Source organism: Heptranchias perlo, chromosome 2 (assembly GCF_035084215.1).
Source record: "Heptranchias perlo isolate sHepPer1 chromosome 2, sHepPer1.hap1, whole genome shotgun sequence".
Taxonomy (NCBI): domain Eukaryota; kingdom Metazoa; phylum Chordata; class Chondrichthyes; order Hexanchiformes; family Hexanchidae; genus Heptranchias; species Heptranchias perlo.
This window is the reverse complement of record NC_090326.1, coordinates 71,614,280-71,633,305: the sequence shown is the minus strand read 5'-3', so window position 1 is coordinate 71,633,305 and position 19,026 is coordinate 71,614,280. Positions and strand designations below refer to the sequence as shown.

At 40.7% G+C, this 19,026-nt stretch overlaps 1 protein-coding gene across 4 annotated transcripts in view; it reads left to right on the top strand.

The window, feature by feature from the left end:
* Nucleotides 1-8,913: 8,913 nt before the first annotated feature.
* Nucleotides 8,914-19,026, top strand: part of rbms3 (RNA binding motif, single stranded interacting protein) — a 1,271,925-nt gene continuing 1,261,812 nt past the window's right edge. For all 4 annotated transcript variants that reach the window (XM_068002709.1, XM_068002716.1, XM_068002698.1 and 1 more), the window contains exons 1-2: nt 8,914-9,005; nt 9,475-9,692. In XM_068002709.1, coding sequence (XP_067858810.1) covers nt 9,492-9,692 — 201 coding nt within the window. In that variant the 5' untranslated portion in view covers nt 8,914-9,005; nt 9,475-9,491. The remainder of the gene's footprint in view (nt 9,006-9,474; nt 9,693-19,026) is intronic.

Here is a 19,026-nt window from a genome sequence, read left to right as displayed (position 1 = left end):
AGGCTCTGTAAACATCCCCATCCCCAATGATGGCGGAGTCTAGCACATGAGTGCAAAAGACAAGGCTGAAGCGTTTGCAACCATCTTCAGCCAGAAGTGCCGAGTGGATGACCCATCTCGGCCTCCTCCCGATATCCCCACCATCACAGAAGCCAGTCTTCAGCCAATTCGATTCACTCCACGTGATATCAAGAAACGGCTGAGTGCACTGGATACAACAAAGGCTATGGGCCCCAACAACATCCCAGCTGTAGTGCTGAAGACTTGTGCTCCAGAACTAGCTGCGCCTCTTGCCAAGCTGTTCCAGTACAGCTACAACACTGGCATCTACCCGACAATGTGGAAAATTGCCCAGGTATGTCCAGTCCACAAAAAGCAGGACAAATCCAATCCGGCCAATTACCGCCCCATCAGTCTACACCAATCATCAGCAAAGTGATGGAAGGTGTCGTCGACAGTACTATCAAGCGGCACTTACTCACCAATAACCTGCTCACCAATGCTCAGTTTGGGTTCCGCCAGGACCACTTGGCTCCAGACCTCATTACAGCCTTGGTCCAAACATGGACAAAAGAGCTGAATTCCAGAGGTGAGGTGAGAATGACTGCCCTTGATATCAAGGCAGCATTTGACCGAGTGTGGCACCAAGGAGCCCGAGTAAAATCGAAGTCAATGGGAATCAGGGGGAAAACTCTCCAGTGGCTGGAGTCAAACCTAGCACAAAGGAGGATGGTAGTGGTTGTTGGAGGCCAATCATCTCAGCCCCAGGACATTGTTGCAGGAGTTCCTCAAGGCAGTGTCCTCGGCCCAACCATCTTCAGCTGCTTCATCAATGACCTAGCCTCCATCATAAGGTCAGAAATGGGGATGTTCGCTGATGATTGCACAGTGTTCAGTTCCATTCGCAACCCCACAGATAACGAAGCAGTCCGTACACGCATGCAGCAAGACCTGGACAACATCCAGGCTTGGGCCGATAAGTGGCAAGTAACATTTGCGCCAGATAAGTGCCAGGCAATGACCATCTCTAACAAGAGAGAATCTAACCACCTCCCCTTGACATTCAACGGCATTACCATCACTGAATCCCCCACCATCAACATCCTGGGGTTACCATTGACCAGAAACTTAACTGGACCAGCCATATAAATACAGTGGCTACAAGAGCAGGTCAGAGGCTGGGTATTCTGTGGCGTGTGACTCACCTCCTGACTCCCCAAAGCCTTTCCACCATCTAAAAGGCACAAGTCAGGAGTGTGACGGAATACTCTCCACTTGCTTGGATGAGTGCAGCTCCAACAACACTCAAGAAACTCGACACCATCCAGGACAAAGCAGCCCGCTAGATTGGCACCCCATCCACCACCCTAAACATTCAGTCCCTTCACCACCGGCGCACTGGCTGCAGTGTGTACCATCCACAGGATGCACTGCAGCAACTCGCCAAGGCTTCTTCGACAGCACCTCCCAAACCCGCGACCTCTACCACTTAGAAGGACAAGAGCAGCAGGCACATGGGAACAACACCACCTGCACGTTCCCCTCCAAGTCACACACCATCCCGACTTGGAAATATATCACCGTTCCTTCATCGTCGCTGGGTCAAAATCCTGGAACTCCCTTCCTAACAGCACTTTGGGAGAACCTTCACCACACGGACTGCAGCGGTTCAAGAAGGCGGCTCATCACCACCTTCTCAAGGGCAATTCGGAATGGGCAATAAATGCCGGCCTTGCCAGCGATGCCCACATCCCATGAACGAATAAAAAAAAGCTGACCGTGCAAACTTCAGCGGAGTCAGCGCCAGAAGGCACCAGTGGGCTTAATCCTGACAGAACCACCAGAATTGCAGCTCACAGATTTTCAAGGCCAGTCTCTAACACTCTTTAGGGTCTTAACAAGGACTCAGAAAGTGGCTGCACCAGGAGTACTGGCAGCAGCCTTAGAACCAGACTCAAGTTTCAGGCTGCTCACAGAGACTGGGCTTCAAAACCAAACTAATAAAGGCATTTCCAACAGGAGTTGGACAATTTTATTTGTAATTTGAACATTTTTTCCAAAATATTAACACATCTACGTGTTTGTTTTGTTATATGCGAAGTGATACATTTCAGTAGGAAGAACGGGGAGAGGCAATATAAACTAGAGGGCACAAGTCTAAAAGGGGTGCAGGAACAGAGAGACCTGGGGGTATATGTACACAAATTGTTCGCGGTGGCAGGGCAGGTTGGGAAAACGGTTAAAAAGCACACAGCATCCTGGGGCTTTATAAATAGAGGCATAGAGTACAAAAGTATGGAAGACATGATGAACCTTTATAAACACTGGTTCAGCCACAACTGGAGTATTGTGTCCAGTTCTGGGCACTGCACTTTAGGAAAGATGTGAAGTCCTTGGAGAGGGTGCAGAAGAGATTTACTAGAATGATTCCAGGGATGAGGGACTTTATTTCACTAGGATAGACTGGAGAAGCTGAGGTTGTTCCCCTTGGAACAGAGATGGTTGAGAGGAGATTTGATAGAGGTATTCAAAATCATGAAGGGTCTGGGCAAAGTAGATAGAGAGAAACTGTTCCCATTGTTGGAAGGGTCATGGACTGGAGGACATAGATTTAAGGTGATTGGCAAAAGAACCAAAGGTGACATGAGGAAAACTTTTTTACACAGCGAGTGGTTAGGATGGGACCATAGAACCATAGAAAAGATACAGCACAGAAGGGGGCCATTCGGCCCATTGTGTCCGCGCCGGCTCGAAGAACAACCAGGTGCCCATTCAAATCCCACCTTCCAGCACCCGGTCCGTAGCCCTACAGCTTACAGCACTTTAGGTGCAGGTTCAGGTACTTTTTAAAAGAGTTGAGGTCCCTGCCTCTGCCACCAATTCGGACAGCGACTTCCATACACCCACCACCCTCTGAGTAAAAAAGTTTTTCCTCATATCCCCTCTAATCCTTCTGCCAATCAGCTTAAATCTATGTCCTCTAGTTCTTGAACTCTCCGCTGGGGAAACAGGTACTTCCTGTCTACTCTATCCGGGCCCCTCATAATTTTGTACACCTCAATCAAGTCACCCCTCAGCCTCCTCTGCTCCAAGGTAAACAACCCCAGCCTATCCAATCTCTCTTGGATCTGGAATGCACTGCCTGAGGGGGTGGTGGAGGCAGATTCAGCCATGGCTTTCAAAAGGGAACTGGATAAGTACTTGAAAGGAAAACATTTGCAGGGCTACGGGGAAAGGGCAGGGGAGTGGGATTAGCTGGATTGCTCTTGCATAGAGCTGGCGCGGACTTGATGGGCTGAATGGCCTCCTTCTGTGCTGTAACCTTTCTATGATTCTATGATTCTATTCTATTTATTTTTTTGTTTATTCACATGTATTTGACAAGCTGAAGAAACAAATTGTGGCCAAAATAAATTGATTAATTCATCTTTTCCTTTCTTTTACACATACAAACATATAAAAATCACAGACAGGAAAAGACCAGCTGGTCCATCGAGCCAGTTCCATATAGTCACGTTGCAATTAAGCATCATGAACCCCAATGCTCCCACCCACCAGCAGCCATGTTTCTTAGTACCTGTTGTTGACTGCCCATTTCTGATTTACAGTTTCTAGCAGTTCATGATTGATGATTTTCATTCCTGCTTGCTACTTGCCAATTAGAGCATTCTGTACCTGTTCTGTCATGATTTGTTGCTGTTTCACAACTTCTAAATTTAAGGCAATCAGCTGGAAGAAATTTGCTAATGAGGAAGTGTGCCATCTAAAATGTGATGCCTGCAATATGATGGACAGACAGGAATTGTGCTATTTTTATTATATTGTAAAATTATCTCCGGCGTTGCTCATGATGAGTCAGAGATTTCATTACTGTAAGAGGGGAGTACTGGGTGTAGAAGTAGGAGAGAGGTGCACATCTCCAGTGTAAAAATTTGGAAAGTTCTGCTCAGAGAATGTGAAGCGTTTTTTTTGGATTGGATCCTGGAAAATAAATAATGAGTATTCCCCTTATCCATTTGTGCTAGATAAAGATATCCATACTACAGCTACATAAATAAATCTTAATGTAAAGAATAGTTTTTGAATTCTTAGTATAAATTTAAAAGTAGGTGCTATAATCACCCTTTTCCTTATTTTCTCTATCTCTTTTTCTTAAGTAAAAAATAAGCACCTGAAAGTAATTCTGCTGTCAATCCTTACCTCAAAAATGTAAATGTTCATTGTTCAGCTTGTTTCAAATAATTTGCAAAAACAAACATAAATGCTGTTACAACCTATAGAAGTACACACTTCAGGTTGTATCATTGACAGAATCATACGGATGCATGCTAAGAGATTCTTCACACTGTCTATCCTTAGGCTGCAGCATCCAGGGAATTGCCAGCAGAGGGATAGTTGTTCTTTCTCTTCAGCTGACAGAGTGATAGGTTTGAAAGAGTATCAATTCAAACCTTAGGCTGAGGCCTTTGAGTAAAACATTAATGGAGATACTCAAAGACATAAAAGACAATTTTAAAGGAAAGCATAGTCATATTATTGTGAAATATGTTTTTTATGCCTTGATTATGTTATGAGCATTATTTTCAACAATTTTTATCCACATGTAGTTGGCTAGTTGAAGAAAGAAATTATAGCTGTAGAAATGGTGGAAAAATATTTTGAGCAATTTGATTTGTTCAATTTGTGTTTTTTTTAATTGGGAGATTTTGCTCACTGCTCATAGTTATAGTCTTCTGTTTATTGCTCTTTTGCAATCTGAAATTTGGGACTATCAAGTCAAAGTGTGACACAGAAATTTGCACATGGACAATATGATGCCTGTACTGTTCAGGGCCAAAAAAGTGTGATGAACAGGAAATGTACGCAGGCATACTATTTTAATATATGTAATGGGCATGTAATTGGCAAATGAATTTCAATATAGAGAAGTGTGAGGTGATACATTTTGGTAAGAAGAATAAGGAGACCATATACTCCTTGGAAAATAAGAGTCTAAATGGGGTAGAGGAGCAGAGGGTTCTGGGGGTACAGATACACAAATCACTAAAAGTAGCGACACAGGTTAATAAAGCCATTAAAAAAAAGCAAACCAAGCTCTGCGGTTCATTTGTAAAGGGATAGAATTAAAAAGCAGGGAAGATATGTTAAACTTGTAAAGAACCTTGGTTAGACCACACTTGGAGTACTGTGAACAGGTCTGGTTGCCATATTATAGAAAGGATATAGCGGCACTGGAGAAGGTGCAAAAAAGATTTACTAAGATGATACCAGAACTGAGAGGTTATACCTATCAGGAAAGACTGAACAGGCCGGGGTTCTTTTCTCTAGAAAAGAGAAGAAGGAGGGGAGACCTGATAGAGATCTTTAAGGTTATGAAAGGGTTTGATAGGGTAGACGTAGAGAAGATGTTTCCACTTGTGGGGGAGACCAGATCTTGGGGCCATAAACATAAGATAGTCACTAATAAGTCCAATAGGGAATTCAGGAGAAATTTCTTTACCCAGAAAGTGGTTAGAATGTGGAACCTGCTACCACAAGGAGTAGTTGAGGCGACTAGCATAGATGCATTTGACGGAAAGCTAGATAAACACATGAGGGAGAAAGGAATAGAAAGATATGTTGATGTGGTTAGATGAAGAAGGGTGGGAGGAGGCTTGTGTGGAGCATAAACACCTGCATGGATCTATTGGGCCGAATGGCCTGTGTCTGTACTATACATTCTACATAATATGCTACTGGTGGATTTCCCATGACATCGCTTATGATAAGTTGTATGCTATGCTGTATCATAAATACAGGAGCATTATGCAGAATGTATTATTTTGCTGCTGAGGTGAAATTGCATCCTGGTAAGACCACAAGGTCTATTTACTGTTGAGCAAACCCAGAGTGAGTTCATTGAGAGTTTAATTTCTATGTAGGCTGCAGACCTTATACATTTCAAATGTCCGTCTGAGTTTATTTTTTAAGTGTGAGACAGAAAATTGAGTGGAAGACTCGAAGTGTAATGGAGCTGGGTGACAAACAGGAAGTAAAAAAGTGTGATGGCCAGCAAATGCACCCTAGGTGTACAGCTTTTATATTATAAATATAGATAACTATTATATTAAAAAAATTACGTCCTCGTGCTCCTTCTGATAACAAACTTTACTTCCTATTGTCACATTTTTGATTACAATTTAGTGCTAACTTTTCCCATTAACTTTTCCCATTATGAATTCCTAAACCCACATTTCCCATTCAATTTATGTCAACTTTCACTATCACTGTATTTTATGAACCAATTGAATCATTTAAAATGCTTTTTGAAAAAATCTTCAACTGCCATTTCTTTCAGTAACTGAAATTTCCACAGTCCAAATGAAAACATGATTAAATTTATCACTTGAATTGTTCTTGAGCCTTTTAATACCTTCATTAAAGTTTTTACTTGAAGGCCTCAGCGTCTCTGAAAAGCCTGGGCTTGGACTTGATAGTTTTGCCCAGAGCAGTGACTCTGCTCGTCGAAAGCAGCTCTTGCAGTCTGAGTAATTTCCCAGGATGCACTGGCTAGCCAAAAGATAGAATGATTCTCTCTCATTCTCCAACAAAATCAATTTGATTGCAAGAACAGCTGAAGAAAATTCTTGAAAATCTTTATATGAGTAAAATTTACATTGACTTTTTTTAAAATAGAGATGGTGTGTGTGTGCGAGAGAGAGAAACGTTACAGACTGTATCAATTATACACCTGTTGTAACTTTAGTTGATTCTCAAGTTATATTCCATAAACTTCAGTCAGTGTATTAAGTTGAGAGTAAGAAAGAGAAACACTGACTCCAGGAATTTCCTCAAGGGTTCTCCCAATCGACTACTGTAACTTTGGCAGTTCAGTGGAAATCCCAAATGGATGCTCAATTAGGCTTTCTGCTGAGCTTTCACTGAAGCTGCAGTGGCTGATCAGGAGAACCCCCAAGGAAATTCCCAGAATGTCTATCCTCACCCTAATTGAAGTTCTTTAAAAAAAATGTTGGAATTTTGAAAAAAAATAGAAAAGGCCCTGAAATTACACATCTCCCATTGTAACTCTGGTGGGTTACAAGCGGAGCCTGCATGGAAATGGAGAAGCCCGGTTACGTTGAGTCTCTGCCATTTCATATTAATTTGTAAGGGGTGGAACTTCCATTTGCCCCTTGAAAGAAAAATAATGGGCTGGGGATGAGGGCAAGGCAAGAACTCCCTAAGTCAGGAGTCCCTGGTCCTGGCCATGAATGGGAACTCGGCCTAATAGTAGTGACCAGTATACCAGCAGAGATGAGCCATACCACTGGTGGGGTATAAGCCTGTCAAATAGCCAAACCCATGGAGAAGGAATTTATTTTTAAAATTCCTAGATCAACATCAACCCCTCTCTTTAGGCCGGGTGTAGCGATAGAAGGGTCGGCTGGGGGTGGGGGGGGGGGTCCGGGGGAAGGGGGAAGGGGGGGAGCTTGGAACCCCTGGGTGGGTGACTGTTCAAGTTTCTGGATGCATGGGAAAAGTGGTCAAAGTAGCACCTGCACCTGTCTGACTCATGCAGGTGAAGTACCCTTCCACTAACTCCATGAAATCTGGCCTGGATCAGTTTTAGAGGGCACCAGTGACCATGATCCAGGCACAACTCCTTTCCTAACAGCACTGTGGGAGAACCTTCACCACACGGACTGCAGCGGTTCAAGGAGGCGGCTCACCACCACCTTCTCAAGGGCAATTAGGGATGGGCAATAAATGCCGGCCTCGCCAGCGAAGCCCACATCCCATGAACGAATAAAAAAAACTGCCAGGTTTGCAGCCCTGATCTGCCAAAGCCAACATTCATCTGCCAGTTTTATCAAAGACCAGGACCATTTCCAGTGCTACCAAAGCCTTGAATCACCGCCAGTACTACCAAAGTGCAGCACCAACACCAGTGCAACTAAACCTCACTCACTCTACCCATTACTGCTAAATATTAGATATCTAACTCAACCTGTATATCTTGCACACCATCTTGCTTTGCACTCTCAGCAATGGCACAAGAGATCTGTTAGTAGATCTTAAAATATAATAAATATATGGAGGAATAAGTTCAAATCATAATATAGTACAGTGGTATTACAATATAGGTCTATTTCACTGTATAAATATATATTGATGAAAACAAAAGTTTACAAATTAAAGTATTAGTGTATGATTGCATATTTAACCAGCAAGTTTTAAAAACTACTGAAACATGAAATTTCACCAGACGTTAATACAATCACTATATAGCTTGTAACATTTCAGTTATAAACTATTTAAACTCCACTCTAATGTTTTATATTATCTGTGCCCGTGAATAAATTATTGGCTTTGAAATACAGCCACTGTCCATTATTTTCCATATATTCTGAAATTTTATAAAATTAAGCATCAATTATGACATATTTTGAATCAATTATTGCTGAAATGTTACAAGCTGTATAGTGATTGTATTAACGTCTGGTGAAATTTGATGTTTCAGTAGTTCTTAAAACTTGCTGGTTAAATGTGCAATCATAGACTAATATTTTAATTTGTAAACTTTCGTTTTCATCAATATATATTTATGCAGTGAAATAGCCATCTGTACTATATTATAATGGCTGGGGGTTGGGGTGGAAGAGGTTACTGAAAATGTATCGCTGAGTAATAATTTTTGAAGTTGATACAATTTTACCCGAGTCTCATTCAAAAGAGTTATTATTATACAGAGATCAGTTTAATGTGAACCCTCTTTTATTTGTGAAACTGCAAACAGTAGGCTTTTCAAGACTTGAGTGGATAGTAGAGATTTCGATTTCCTCTCTGAATTTGCCCCTTGTTTTCTCTTTACTCCAGTTCTCCTTGTGCAATGCTGCGTGGCGCGACGCCGGCGGAGTCTGAGTGAGAGAGAGAAGCCACGGTCACACAGAGGATAGATGAACAACATCGGAACCAAAAGAACCGTGTAAATGCCCGAGTGTCATCATCGGCGTCACATTTCGCAGGTTTGAAAATCATTTCTTGCATCTGCCTTTCGAGGTTGTGTGTGCTTTTTGTAATTCACTCGGGGGAGGTTTTAACTTTTGGTTGTCATTTATAAGCGGTTTTTAAAGCTAACACCATCAGCCACACTGCAATAATCCCTGAGATTTTTTTTCTTTCTTTTTGTAACTTTGGGATGGGTCCAGAGCTGTGGTGGAAGCGACCCAACACCCAACGATAAAGTAAATAATCACAACCCACTGAACGCCGAGTTTATCTCGCTCGTTAGCGATCTGCTTAGTTAGCGTTTGCTTTTTTTTAGGGGCGATTGAAGGCCATTGCACAAGGACAAATTAAAAAGTCTGCGATTTGTGCCTCATTCTACGGCTCTCGGGCGCGTTGGTCGGATTGTAGCACCTCCCCCCCTTCCCCTTTCAAAAGGCGGCGTTGAGATAATCTGCTTTTTGTTGTTTTAAATATTGTGCGATGTAGTGAATTGGAAGATCGAGATGGATGTAAACGGAGTTTCTCAGTGTCGGGAGAACGGGAGCTCGGAGCCCATCCCCCACGCGCAAGGGTCTGGAGGCAGTGGCTGTCAGCAACAGCAGCAGCAGCAGGAACAGCAGGATGGGCAGCAAGAGGAGAGTGCAACTGTCACTGACAGCCACAGTCAGGATAAGAGGCAAGCAAATGATCAGGAAGACAAGAAGGTAAGAACACCTTTAATATCCTTACTTTTTTTAAATTGCTGAATTAAAACATTCTCTTTTTTTTTGCATACGGCATTTATTGAATGAGGAATGTCACAAAAATTGTCTGCACAACCCATGGAACAAGCATTCTATTATTTTCCTGGCTGTGACAGTGACAAGCATTAATGATTGTGCTAATTGTGAGTGATCAACAGGAAGTAGGATATTATGAAGATTGCTACAGTGCTTTGTATTGCAGAACAAGGTGGGCAATTCTAGTTACAATAACAAGGTTAGATGCATAGTTATTGATTATAGGTTGCAATTTAAAAATTAATATTTATGTGAAATATGTGAAATATTATGCGTAGATGACTGTTGATTTTAATGGCCAAATGCTTAACGCACTTGTGTGATATTCCTCTGTCCGCAATATTAGCTGAGACATTGACCCATTGGAAATAAACAAATAAACAAATTGATGCTTGCGTTACAACAGCAGAGAACTGTTGTATGAACATTTTAATTGCTTGTCCATCACTATCACCAAAAGTAATTTCAGGCCTATGCTGCCATAAGAAGTCAATTTTACTTAGTCACTTTCATTGATGATCTGAGGTTCTAAATTCCCTCTAAAAATTGTTTGTCCATCTAACAGTTAAAGTTTTACTTGTTTCAGATGAAGGATTTGTGTTCTATTTTCCCATTAAATGAAGACAATAACTATCTTTAACTAAACATAGTTGATTTTCACCACATCGATGAGCACAAAGGATGTATAAAGAATTTATAGATTTTTTCATTCCTAAAGGAATTATACAATTGGAATACATCTATGCCTTGTTCATTTAAGGTCTACCCATTAGGTTGTATCATTTATATTTCCTACATGAAAATAAAGGTGCTTCTGTTTTGGTCAAAATACAATATATAATATTAACAATATGATATACAACATTTTAGTATATAATGTCCAGTGTTTTTTTTGGTAGTGTACCATTTTTATTTCTTTTTGGGGAAATGATTGTATCTGATTGGGATTTTGTACCTGATTTTGGCATCTTTGATTTAATGATTTAAAAGAAATTACGCAACAGATGTATTTGAATTCAGGCGCTGCCATTCCTTTCTCTTTTAGTGGAATCCATATATTGCAAGGATTACTTCAGAATAAAGCTTGGGGTTACTTAATAAATAAATAAAAAATACTTTCTGGAGTGAAATACAAAAGTTGCAGTTTTTCTTCAACTTGAATATCTAACAATAATATTTAAAGACACTGGGCAGTAAATTGGGCCATGTAATGCCCGTTGTTTCGGCGCTACGCAGCCTCCCGGAGATCAAAGATGGTGTCTTGGATGCACATGCATGCGTGTGCCGGATGCCATCTTGTTAAAGGGTTTCACGTAGGTGCAAATAATGAAAGCTGGCATCTGGTAAAGTAGGGAGAATATTCGTTTGATCAGTGTGCAACGCTGATTTAAAGTGATAGACACAATTTTGGCACTTAATGCTCCACTCAAAGCACTGTCTTAACCGCTATCATCTGAACGTGTCTTAGAGTGCCTGGAGGACCACCACCAGCGCTATTTAAAGGGACCATGCAGGATTTACAGGTTAGTTGATGGATTATTGTTTCTGGCTGCTGATGCATTTGTAACTGTTTTTGGAGGTCCCCTATACTTGAATACGAGGACGAGGGATCATAGCCTGACATTTAGAGCCAGGGTGGGAGAAGTTTGGAATGCTGTTCTGCAAACGGCAGTTAATGCCAGCTCACTTGTGAATTTTAAATCTGAGATTGATAGATTTCTGTGAACCAAGGGTATTAAGGGATATTGGGCTAAGGCAGGTATATGGAGTTAGGTCACAGGATGGCGGAACAGGCTTGAGGGGCTAAATGCCACTGCCACTTGCTGCCTCCTGTTAAGCACCACCTTCTCCTGCAAGAAAGCGGGACATGTGTCTGGGTGATGTGCCTGCCATGATTGAATAGCTGCCAGTGTGTGTGGCCTGTGAGTTGTTGGTGGGCGGCTTGCAACAGTGTTAATGTGTAAGGGTGAGAGGAAGCATCTGATTGGAAAAGTTGCGTACTGATGGAAAGAGTGTGTTGGTATGCGGGTGATAGGGGGCTGTAGTGCATGGAGCAGTGGATGCGGCTAGTGGTGCAGTTGGTAGGAGACGCCACTTGATAGTTGACCTCACTCACCTTGACCACTCATGTCAAAGCATTGAACTTCTTCCTTTACTGCATCCATGTTCATGGTGCTATGCGCCTGGCATTGACTTTGTCCCCTTTTGCCTCCCACTGCCTTTTGAGCATATGTCTGGAGGGCCTTTTACCCTCCCCCCCCCCCACCGCAGATATAGGATGTCCCTTCTTCTGTCCACCTCTTGCACTAAGGCCTCTAGTGCATCAGCAGAGAACCTTGGTGCACGCACTTTCGCAGGCCTGGTACCAACTCGGACCGGTAGATTGGTGAGGTGTGGCATGAATGTCTTGTCCTGCCTGTGACGGAAGTACCAGGCATGGTTTAATCGTGGATCGTGGTACCCGCACCCGGTTTGTTGCCTTATCTGATTTAACCCCCACTAAGTAGAAATACAAATGAGAATGTCTCACAGTGGATATGAGTTCATTGAAAGAGCTACACGGTTAAACTTTCAATATAGCATTCAGACACATTCACAATTGTGCAGTTCAACTATTAGTCCGATTATGTATTCACATTTCAAATAAATATGGTTTTCCCATTATAATTTGCCCATTCACATTGTTATGTGCAGAGTCCACACCATCTTTTACTACCTTTGTTTGCCTACCCCAGCAAGAGTCAATACTTTCAGAAGATGAGGGAAGAAAATTGGGGGAATAAAAGAATAATAAAATGCAGTTTTTATTTGTCAGCTTAAGGCAATCTATGCATGTTCATATAAGGATTGGGTCCATTCTGCTCTTATCTGGGCACAGTGGGCATTAAACTGTCAAGATTTGGACTGTTAGCACAATGTGCAAGGTGTGTACCAATACACACAGAAAGAAAGAAAGAAAATATTTATATAGCATCATTCACATCAGGGCACCCCAAAGTGTTTCACAGCCAATGGGGTCCTTTTCAAGTATGGTCACTGTTGTAATATAGGAAAGCATGTTATTTGCATACAAATATAGTCAATCTCCAACCCTCCTTTCCATTCTAAAGTCCTCAAATGTATTATCACCACCTAGCTATGTAAGCATCTCTTTTGTCACTCCTCTCTTTGAACTTCATAAATCCAGTTTCCTCCCTGCCCATAGCATCAATTGCCACATCAAAGTTTCCTATAACATCCTTTGTGACCCCCTCCAACCTTTCTGCGGCATTCAATAGAGTCAAGTACTCCATACTTTAAATCTGAGATCAATAGATTTTGCTAGCCAAGGGTATTAAGGGATATGGAGCCAAGGTAGGTGGATGGAGTTAGGATACAGATCAACCATGATCTCATTGAATGGTGGAGCAGGCTCGAGGGGCTGAATGGCCTACTCCTGTTCCTGTGTTCCGATACTTCTCCACTGTCTCTGTTGTGGGATCTTCCTCCATGCCGTGGCTTGGTTCCACTCCTACCTGCTCTCATGCAGCCAGAACAACTCCTGTAATAGCTATTCATTCCCCGCCTTCTCTGTCACATTAGGTGCACCCAAGATCCCATCCTTGATTCATTTATTTTTCTTGTCCACAGGACATCATTCATAGGGTCAGTTTTCAAATGTGTACTGACAATACCCAGCTTTACCTCTATGCCACCATTCTTAACTCTTGAATCATCACTGTTCTGTCTGACTGGCTGGCTGATACCAAGTCCTGGATAAGCAATAATTTCCAGTGATTCAACAGCAGCAAATAGAAGCCATCGTGCTTGACTCCCATCTAAAACTCTGCATCTTAGTATCTGACTTCCTCGCTCTCTTAGCTTCCTCAGACTAAGCCAAACAGTGTGCAGTCTTGCGAGGTGAATTTCTTTGAGGGTTCTCCCACTTGTCTGTCATAACTTCAACAACAACAACTTTCTTTTATATAGCACCTTTAATATTGTAAAATGTCCCAAGGTGCTTCACGGAAGCATAATCGGACCAGAATAGGTGGAGAGAAAGAGCTGGATGTCATCAGCATACATGTGAAACCTGATGTCATGAATTCGGATCACATTGCTGGAGGAGGCCAAGGATAGATCCTAGGGGGACTTCTGAAGTAACAGTGCAGGGTGGGGGGGAGGGGAAGCAAAGCCATTGCTGGAGATTCTCCGGCTATGATTGGATAGATAAGAGTGGAACTTCATCGGAAGAGCTGCGGAAACCTTTGAAAAATTACATAAACACTGAAGTTACGGAGGACGAGCCGAAGAATCCTGAAGTTCAGCCCCTTGATGTCCTATTTGACTCTGAGCTGAGCTTCAACCCCACCTCCTTGCTACCACCAAGATCATCTCTGCAGCATTACTCATCTCTGCATCTTCTCACTCCATTGCTGCTGAAATGCTCACCCATGCTTTCATAGCCTCCACTCTCAATTCCGGGTCTCCCGAGCTCTGCTATTTACAAATCGTGACTTGTCCAAATCTCCACTCTCCGTAGTCTATCCTGCAGTAGGTCCAGTTCCTCTATCACCTCTATGCTTATAAACTTCACTGGCTTCCCATCTGCCTACGAATCAACTTCAAAAATCCTTGTCCTCCTCTACAAATTCCTCCATAGCCTCCCTACCTCTGCAATCTTGCTCCTCTGATTCTGTCCTCATTTGCATCCCTCATTCTTTTTGTTCTAATTTTGGTTGCAAAACCTTTGGACATTTGAGCCCTGCACTCTGGAACTCTCCACAACTCCTCTGGCTTGTTACCTCTCTCCCCTCCTTCAGAAGTACTCTCAAAACATGCCTCTTTCATCTTGCTTTCAGTTATCACCTCTAACCCTTATTCTTCTGTGAGGCACTTTGGGGCATTTTATTGTGTTAAAGATGCTATATAAGTATTTTTACTTCAGTGTTATTAATTTGGCAGCACCATAGCAAACAATTTGAAGATTTATTTATCTTGCTATTTGGAGTATGCTTTGGACTTGTTCATCCAAGGCAATCACTGAACTTTCAACTTCAGCATTGTAAAACTGGCGATAATGGAGCAGTTGTCTGTTACATGCCCTGCCCGGAAAGGAAAATCGGACGGGATATATAATGAGTGACTGATTCGATATCGCCCATTTTACACCCCTGTCAAAGTTGAAAGTTCCACCCTATGTGTCCACGGATGTGCGCACAATATAAAACTAAATATGGTCCTGGAATCCTTTTGTTATTTTTATATAGCTTGAATTCTGAGTGTATCAAATTTACACATCATTCTGTTATTTGTCCTACGCTAAGATAAAACCACTCTGGACTCTTTGAAGTTGTTTATGACATTTGTTTTTAGTTGGGATGGTTATACTACCTGTCATTATGTGGCTTTACAATCTGTAGTCTCCCAAAAGATACCAAGTAATGCAGTCAGATGCATTCTGTTTGATATACTTTATTAATTTGAATTGAACCGCTGAATGTGCAGAGTAGTGGGTAAAAAAAACCTAAAATATAGCGTAAAGAAGTTGCTGCTTTTCAATGTCTAATGATTGGTATTTCAAAACTGTATGTAAAAAATAAAATAAAAAGGAAAAACTGCAAATGCTGAAAAGCATGAAATAAAAACAGGAATCACTGGAAATATATAACAGGTCAGTGAGCATCTGTAAAGAGGAAAGCCAGGTTATGACATTTTGGGTGTCTACCCTTCATCAGAATAGTCTGCTAGTCATCTCTTTTCTAAATGAAGATTTCTTCATAATTGATTTACCAGATTCTAAAATTAGCATTATAGAGACCTGGAAACAGGCCTAATTTTGCAGTGTCACTCTTATTGTCTTACTCACTATGTTTGTAACAAAATTTAAAGAAAAATTGCAGGGTGCAATTTTTGTCTCACTGCAGTCTTGTTTTTCAGCGTCAACAGGGCCGTAGCAATATGAAAATTCTAAAATATAACTTAATACTGTCTTCACGCCGGACATAATTTTTGAGTAGGCCTTGAAATAGGTGATGATGCTCCCACCTGAAACAGGCAGAGCTTTATTAAAATTCTTAAATTGGGGTTCTATATTATTATAATGAGGCCTGACCACCCTAACAACATTGGGTGGACGCCCCGATTGCTCTGTCCACTGCCCACCCTGATGTTGCCAGAAGCAAACCTGTCCCACAGTTTCTTAAACTATATTGACTGTTCTGTCTTTGTGGATATTGCAGTATGAGGGAAGGGTGGAGAGTTTGCACTTCTGTCACATCACAGGGTCTGCTAAGTACTTACTGAGTATTAGTAATCAACCACAGAACAACTTTCGAAGAACATTGTTCCTTCCAAAATAATAAAACTTCTGTATTATTTGTGAATGATGTAAAATATATTTATACTTTTATTTCTGTAAAAAAAGAAGTAAGATTATTAGCTGAGCCAGAAAGAAAGCGCCTTTATTTACTTTTTACAAAATAATAAATATTGTAGTGTATTGCACTCAATATGTTAACTGTCTAAATGTGAATAAATAATTAAAAATATGGAAGTCAGACAGGATATGGAGGGAGGGGGAATCCAAGTTTCTGGTTTAGTGTCATATGCAAGTATAACCACTGTCTATTACTTTTAATTTAAAATCAATTATTTTGAATTGCCTGTTAATTCATAGTTTTTAATGCACAGAACAACTCCTATACTGTTTTATTTAAGTTGCCTAATTCAAATTACTGGATATTTTGATTTTTTCCTGCAAAAAATGACTGAAATAACAGGAGTGGGCAGTATTACTTGTTAAACAGGAAACAAGGTATGATTAGGTCAGGGAGAGGATTCTTATAACTGTGAGAATGGTAATGGTTTTTACCACTATGAAGCAAAGCACTTTTAAATGTACCTTGTGTATGCACTTTTCTTGAGCTGCAGCATCATTTTCTTATATTGGTATTATTGTGGTTTAGTTTAGTTTTTATGAACAACTCCAGAAAGGCTCTGCTATGTGGGAGTACAGCTACTGATTGACTAAATATAGGTGGTATGATTGGAGATTTTGATTTTGATTACTCTCAAGCGAGAGTAAAATGTCATTTCTGATTAAATATTTGTTAAAAGGTGTAGCCCTGAATTATGTTTGATTCCAAATAATTAACCATCTCCATTTATTTATGTTGGATACTGCTCATTGCAAGTCATTGGATGTTTTTCTTTTAAATGTTTGACTTAGAAAAAGGTAAATCAATTATATTTCATAATGAATAAGATTGACTCTTAAAAAAAACGATGAGAGCAGATATGGGTTTCAAAACTGTCTGCACTTTCAGAATAAGACCAAATACTGGTTCCTCTGCTGATGAGGCAAATTAAAGACAACTCACATTAAAATTATAAATGAAATGGTCAGCATAGACTGGAAAACAGATTAATTCAAAGATTGTGTTCTGGGTGAATGGTGAATGAGAAAACTGTATAATGTGTAACAAAATGTGTTAATTAGCATGAAGAAATGTCAGTGAGCATACAGTGTATGAGTGTCGTCAGCATTTTCATGCCTGGAACGTTTACAAGCAGCTTAAGGGTCTAGATATGCAAGTATCTTAACAGCATTTATTTTACATACATTGCAAATTAAATACGATTTGGTTTGTTTTTACAGTTGTGAGTTGGATCGATCGCCTCTTGTATGAAAATTAAACTTGTGTAACAAATCCTTAAACATGTCAATATTGTTGGTACTTTTTATATAAAAGGAATCATTTGTGGTTACAATACAGTAACGTTCTCACAAATTTAGCATGTTTTAGTTAAAATTGAATGGCTCATTTTTTAATTTTAATTTTAAGAGTAAAAAAATTAGGTCCTCAAAAATTCTGTCTAGCGTACGATTGTGCAATACAATCAGTTTTATTTTCAAGGTGCGATTGATTGTTCTTGGCTATGCACAAGAAAACCTGATTTCACATCAGGCATAGGGATAAAAGAGCTTGTGGAAGAGAATATTTTTGTAGAAGGCTGATAAGGTTTTGTACCCTTGCGAAAACAGTATTCAGTTCATACCAAAATAAAATCGCCAATGTAAACAATCAAATGCTGGTATCACATTGTCAATAAAACTGTCCAGCCACTTTTTGGCTCGTAGATATTTTGATAGCAGTTTTATCTGAGTGTAAACTATGTCAGGCTTGACATTGATGTTCAGTTTCCAGAATCGTCTGTATTCTGAAACAGTAGTGTAGTATATTGTGTTGACACAGTCTTGATGTCACTTGTCACAGACTGACATAACAATACACTGTGTGCATGAATCTAGCAAGTATACAACAGCTCTTGTTCAACTAAATTACACACAAAATAATCAACCTTTGGCATGATGGAGAAAAGATTACACAAGCAATGTTAGCAATATTAAAGAACATAAGGATATAGGAATGAGAAAAGCCCAGTCAGCCCATCCTACTCAGTCCATCATCCACTTCCTAGTTAACTGCTTTTTTCACCTCTCTCCTGCCCTAATTCCACATTACTCTGTTCCTTGTCATGAATCAGTCCAGTTCATGTTTGAGTGCTGTATCAATGCTCTTTGCTATGACTCATGATGATTCCAGCAAACTATTTTTGATGCTATAATAACTACAAAGTAAACTTAGGCTAAGAAGCCAGTTTTAAATACCTATAATTGAAACCAAAGATTTAGCTTAGCCATGTATTTGTGTACTTTATGCATTAATACATTCTTTATGTGGCTAAAAATAATTTATAAGTGAATCATCAAATAGATGTCTCATGCATGTATTTCCTAACCATCACCATATATTCTATTTTTCCTCAGTCTCCATATATGGTTTTGGGAGTTCCCATCCCTTTGTGATCTATTTTCTGGCCGTCTGTTCCCACTACACTAGCCCTGAATGTAATTGAGTAATGCAGCCTCCATTAACAACTTGCCATTTGTCACACTTTCTCCCCATCTCATTTCTGATATGGATACTTTAATGCCAATAATACTCATCATCTGAACAAGATTGGTTATTTAATGAAAAGATATTGGCCTAGATTTTGCTGCCAAAATAACGGCAAGTTTAATGGCGCTTTTTTTTATTCGTTCATGGGACGTGGGCATCCCCGGCAAGGCCAGCATTTGTTGCCCATCCCTATTGCCCTTGAGAAGGTGGTGGTGAGCCGCCTTCTTGAACCGCTGCAGTCCGTGTGGTGAAGGTTCTCCCACAGTGCTGTTAGGTAGGGAGTTCCAGGATTTTGACCCAGCGACGACGAAGGA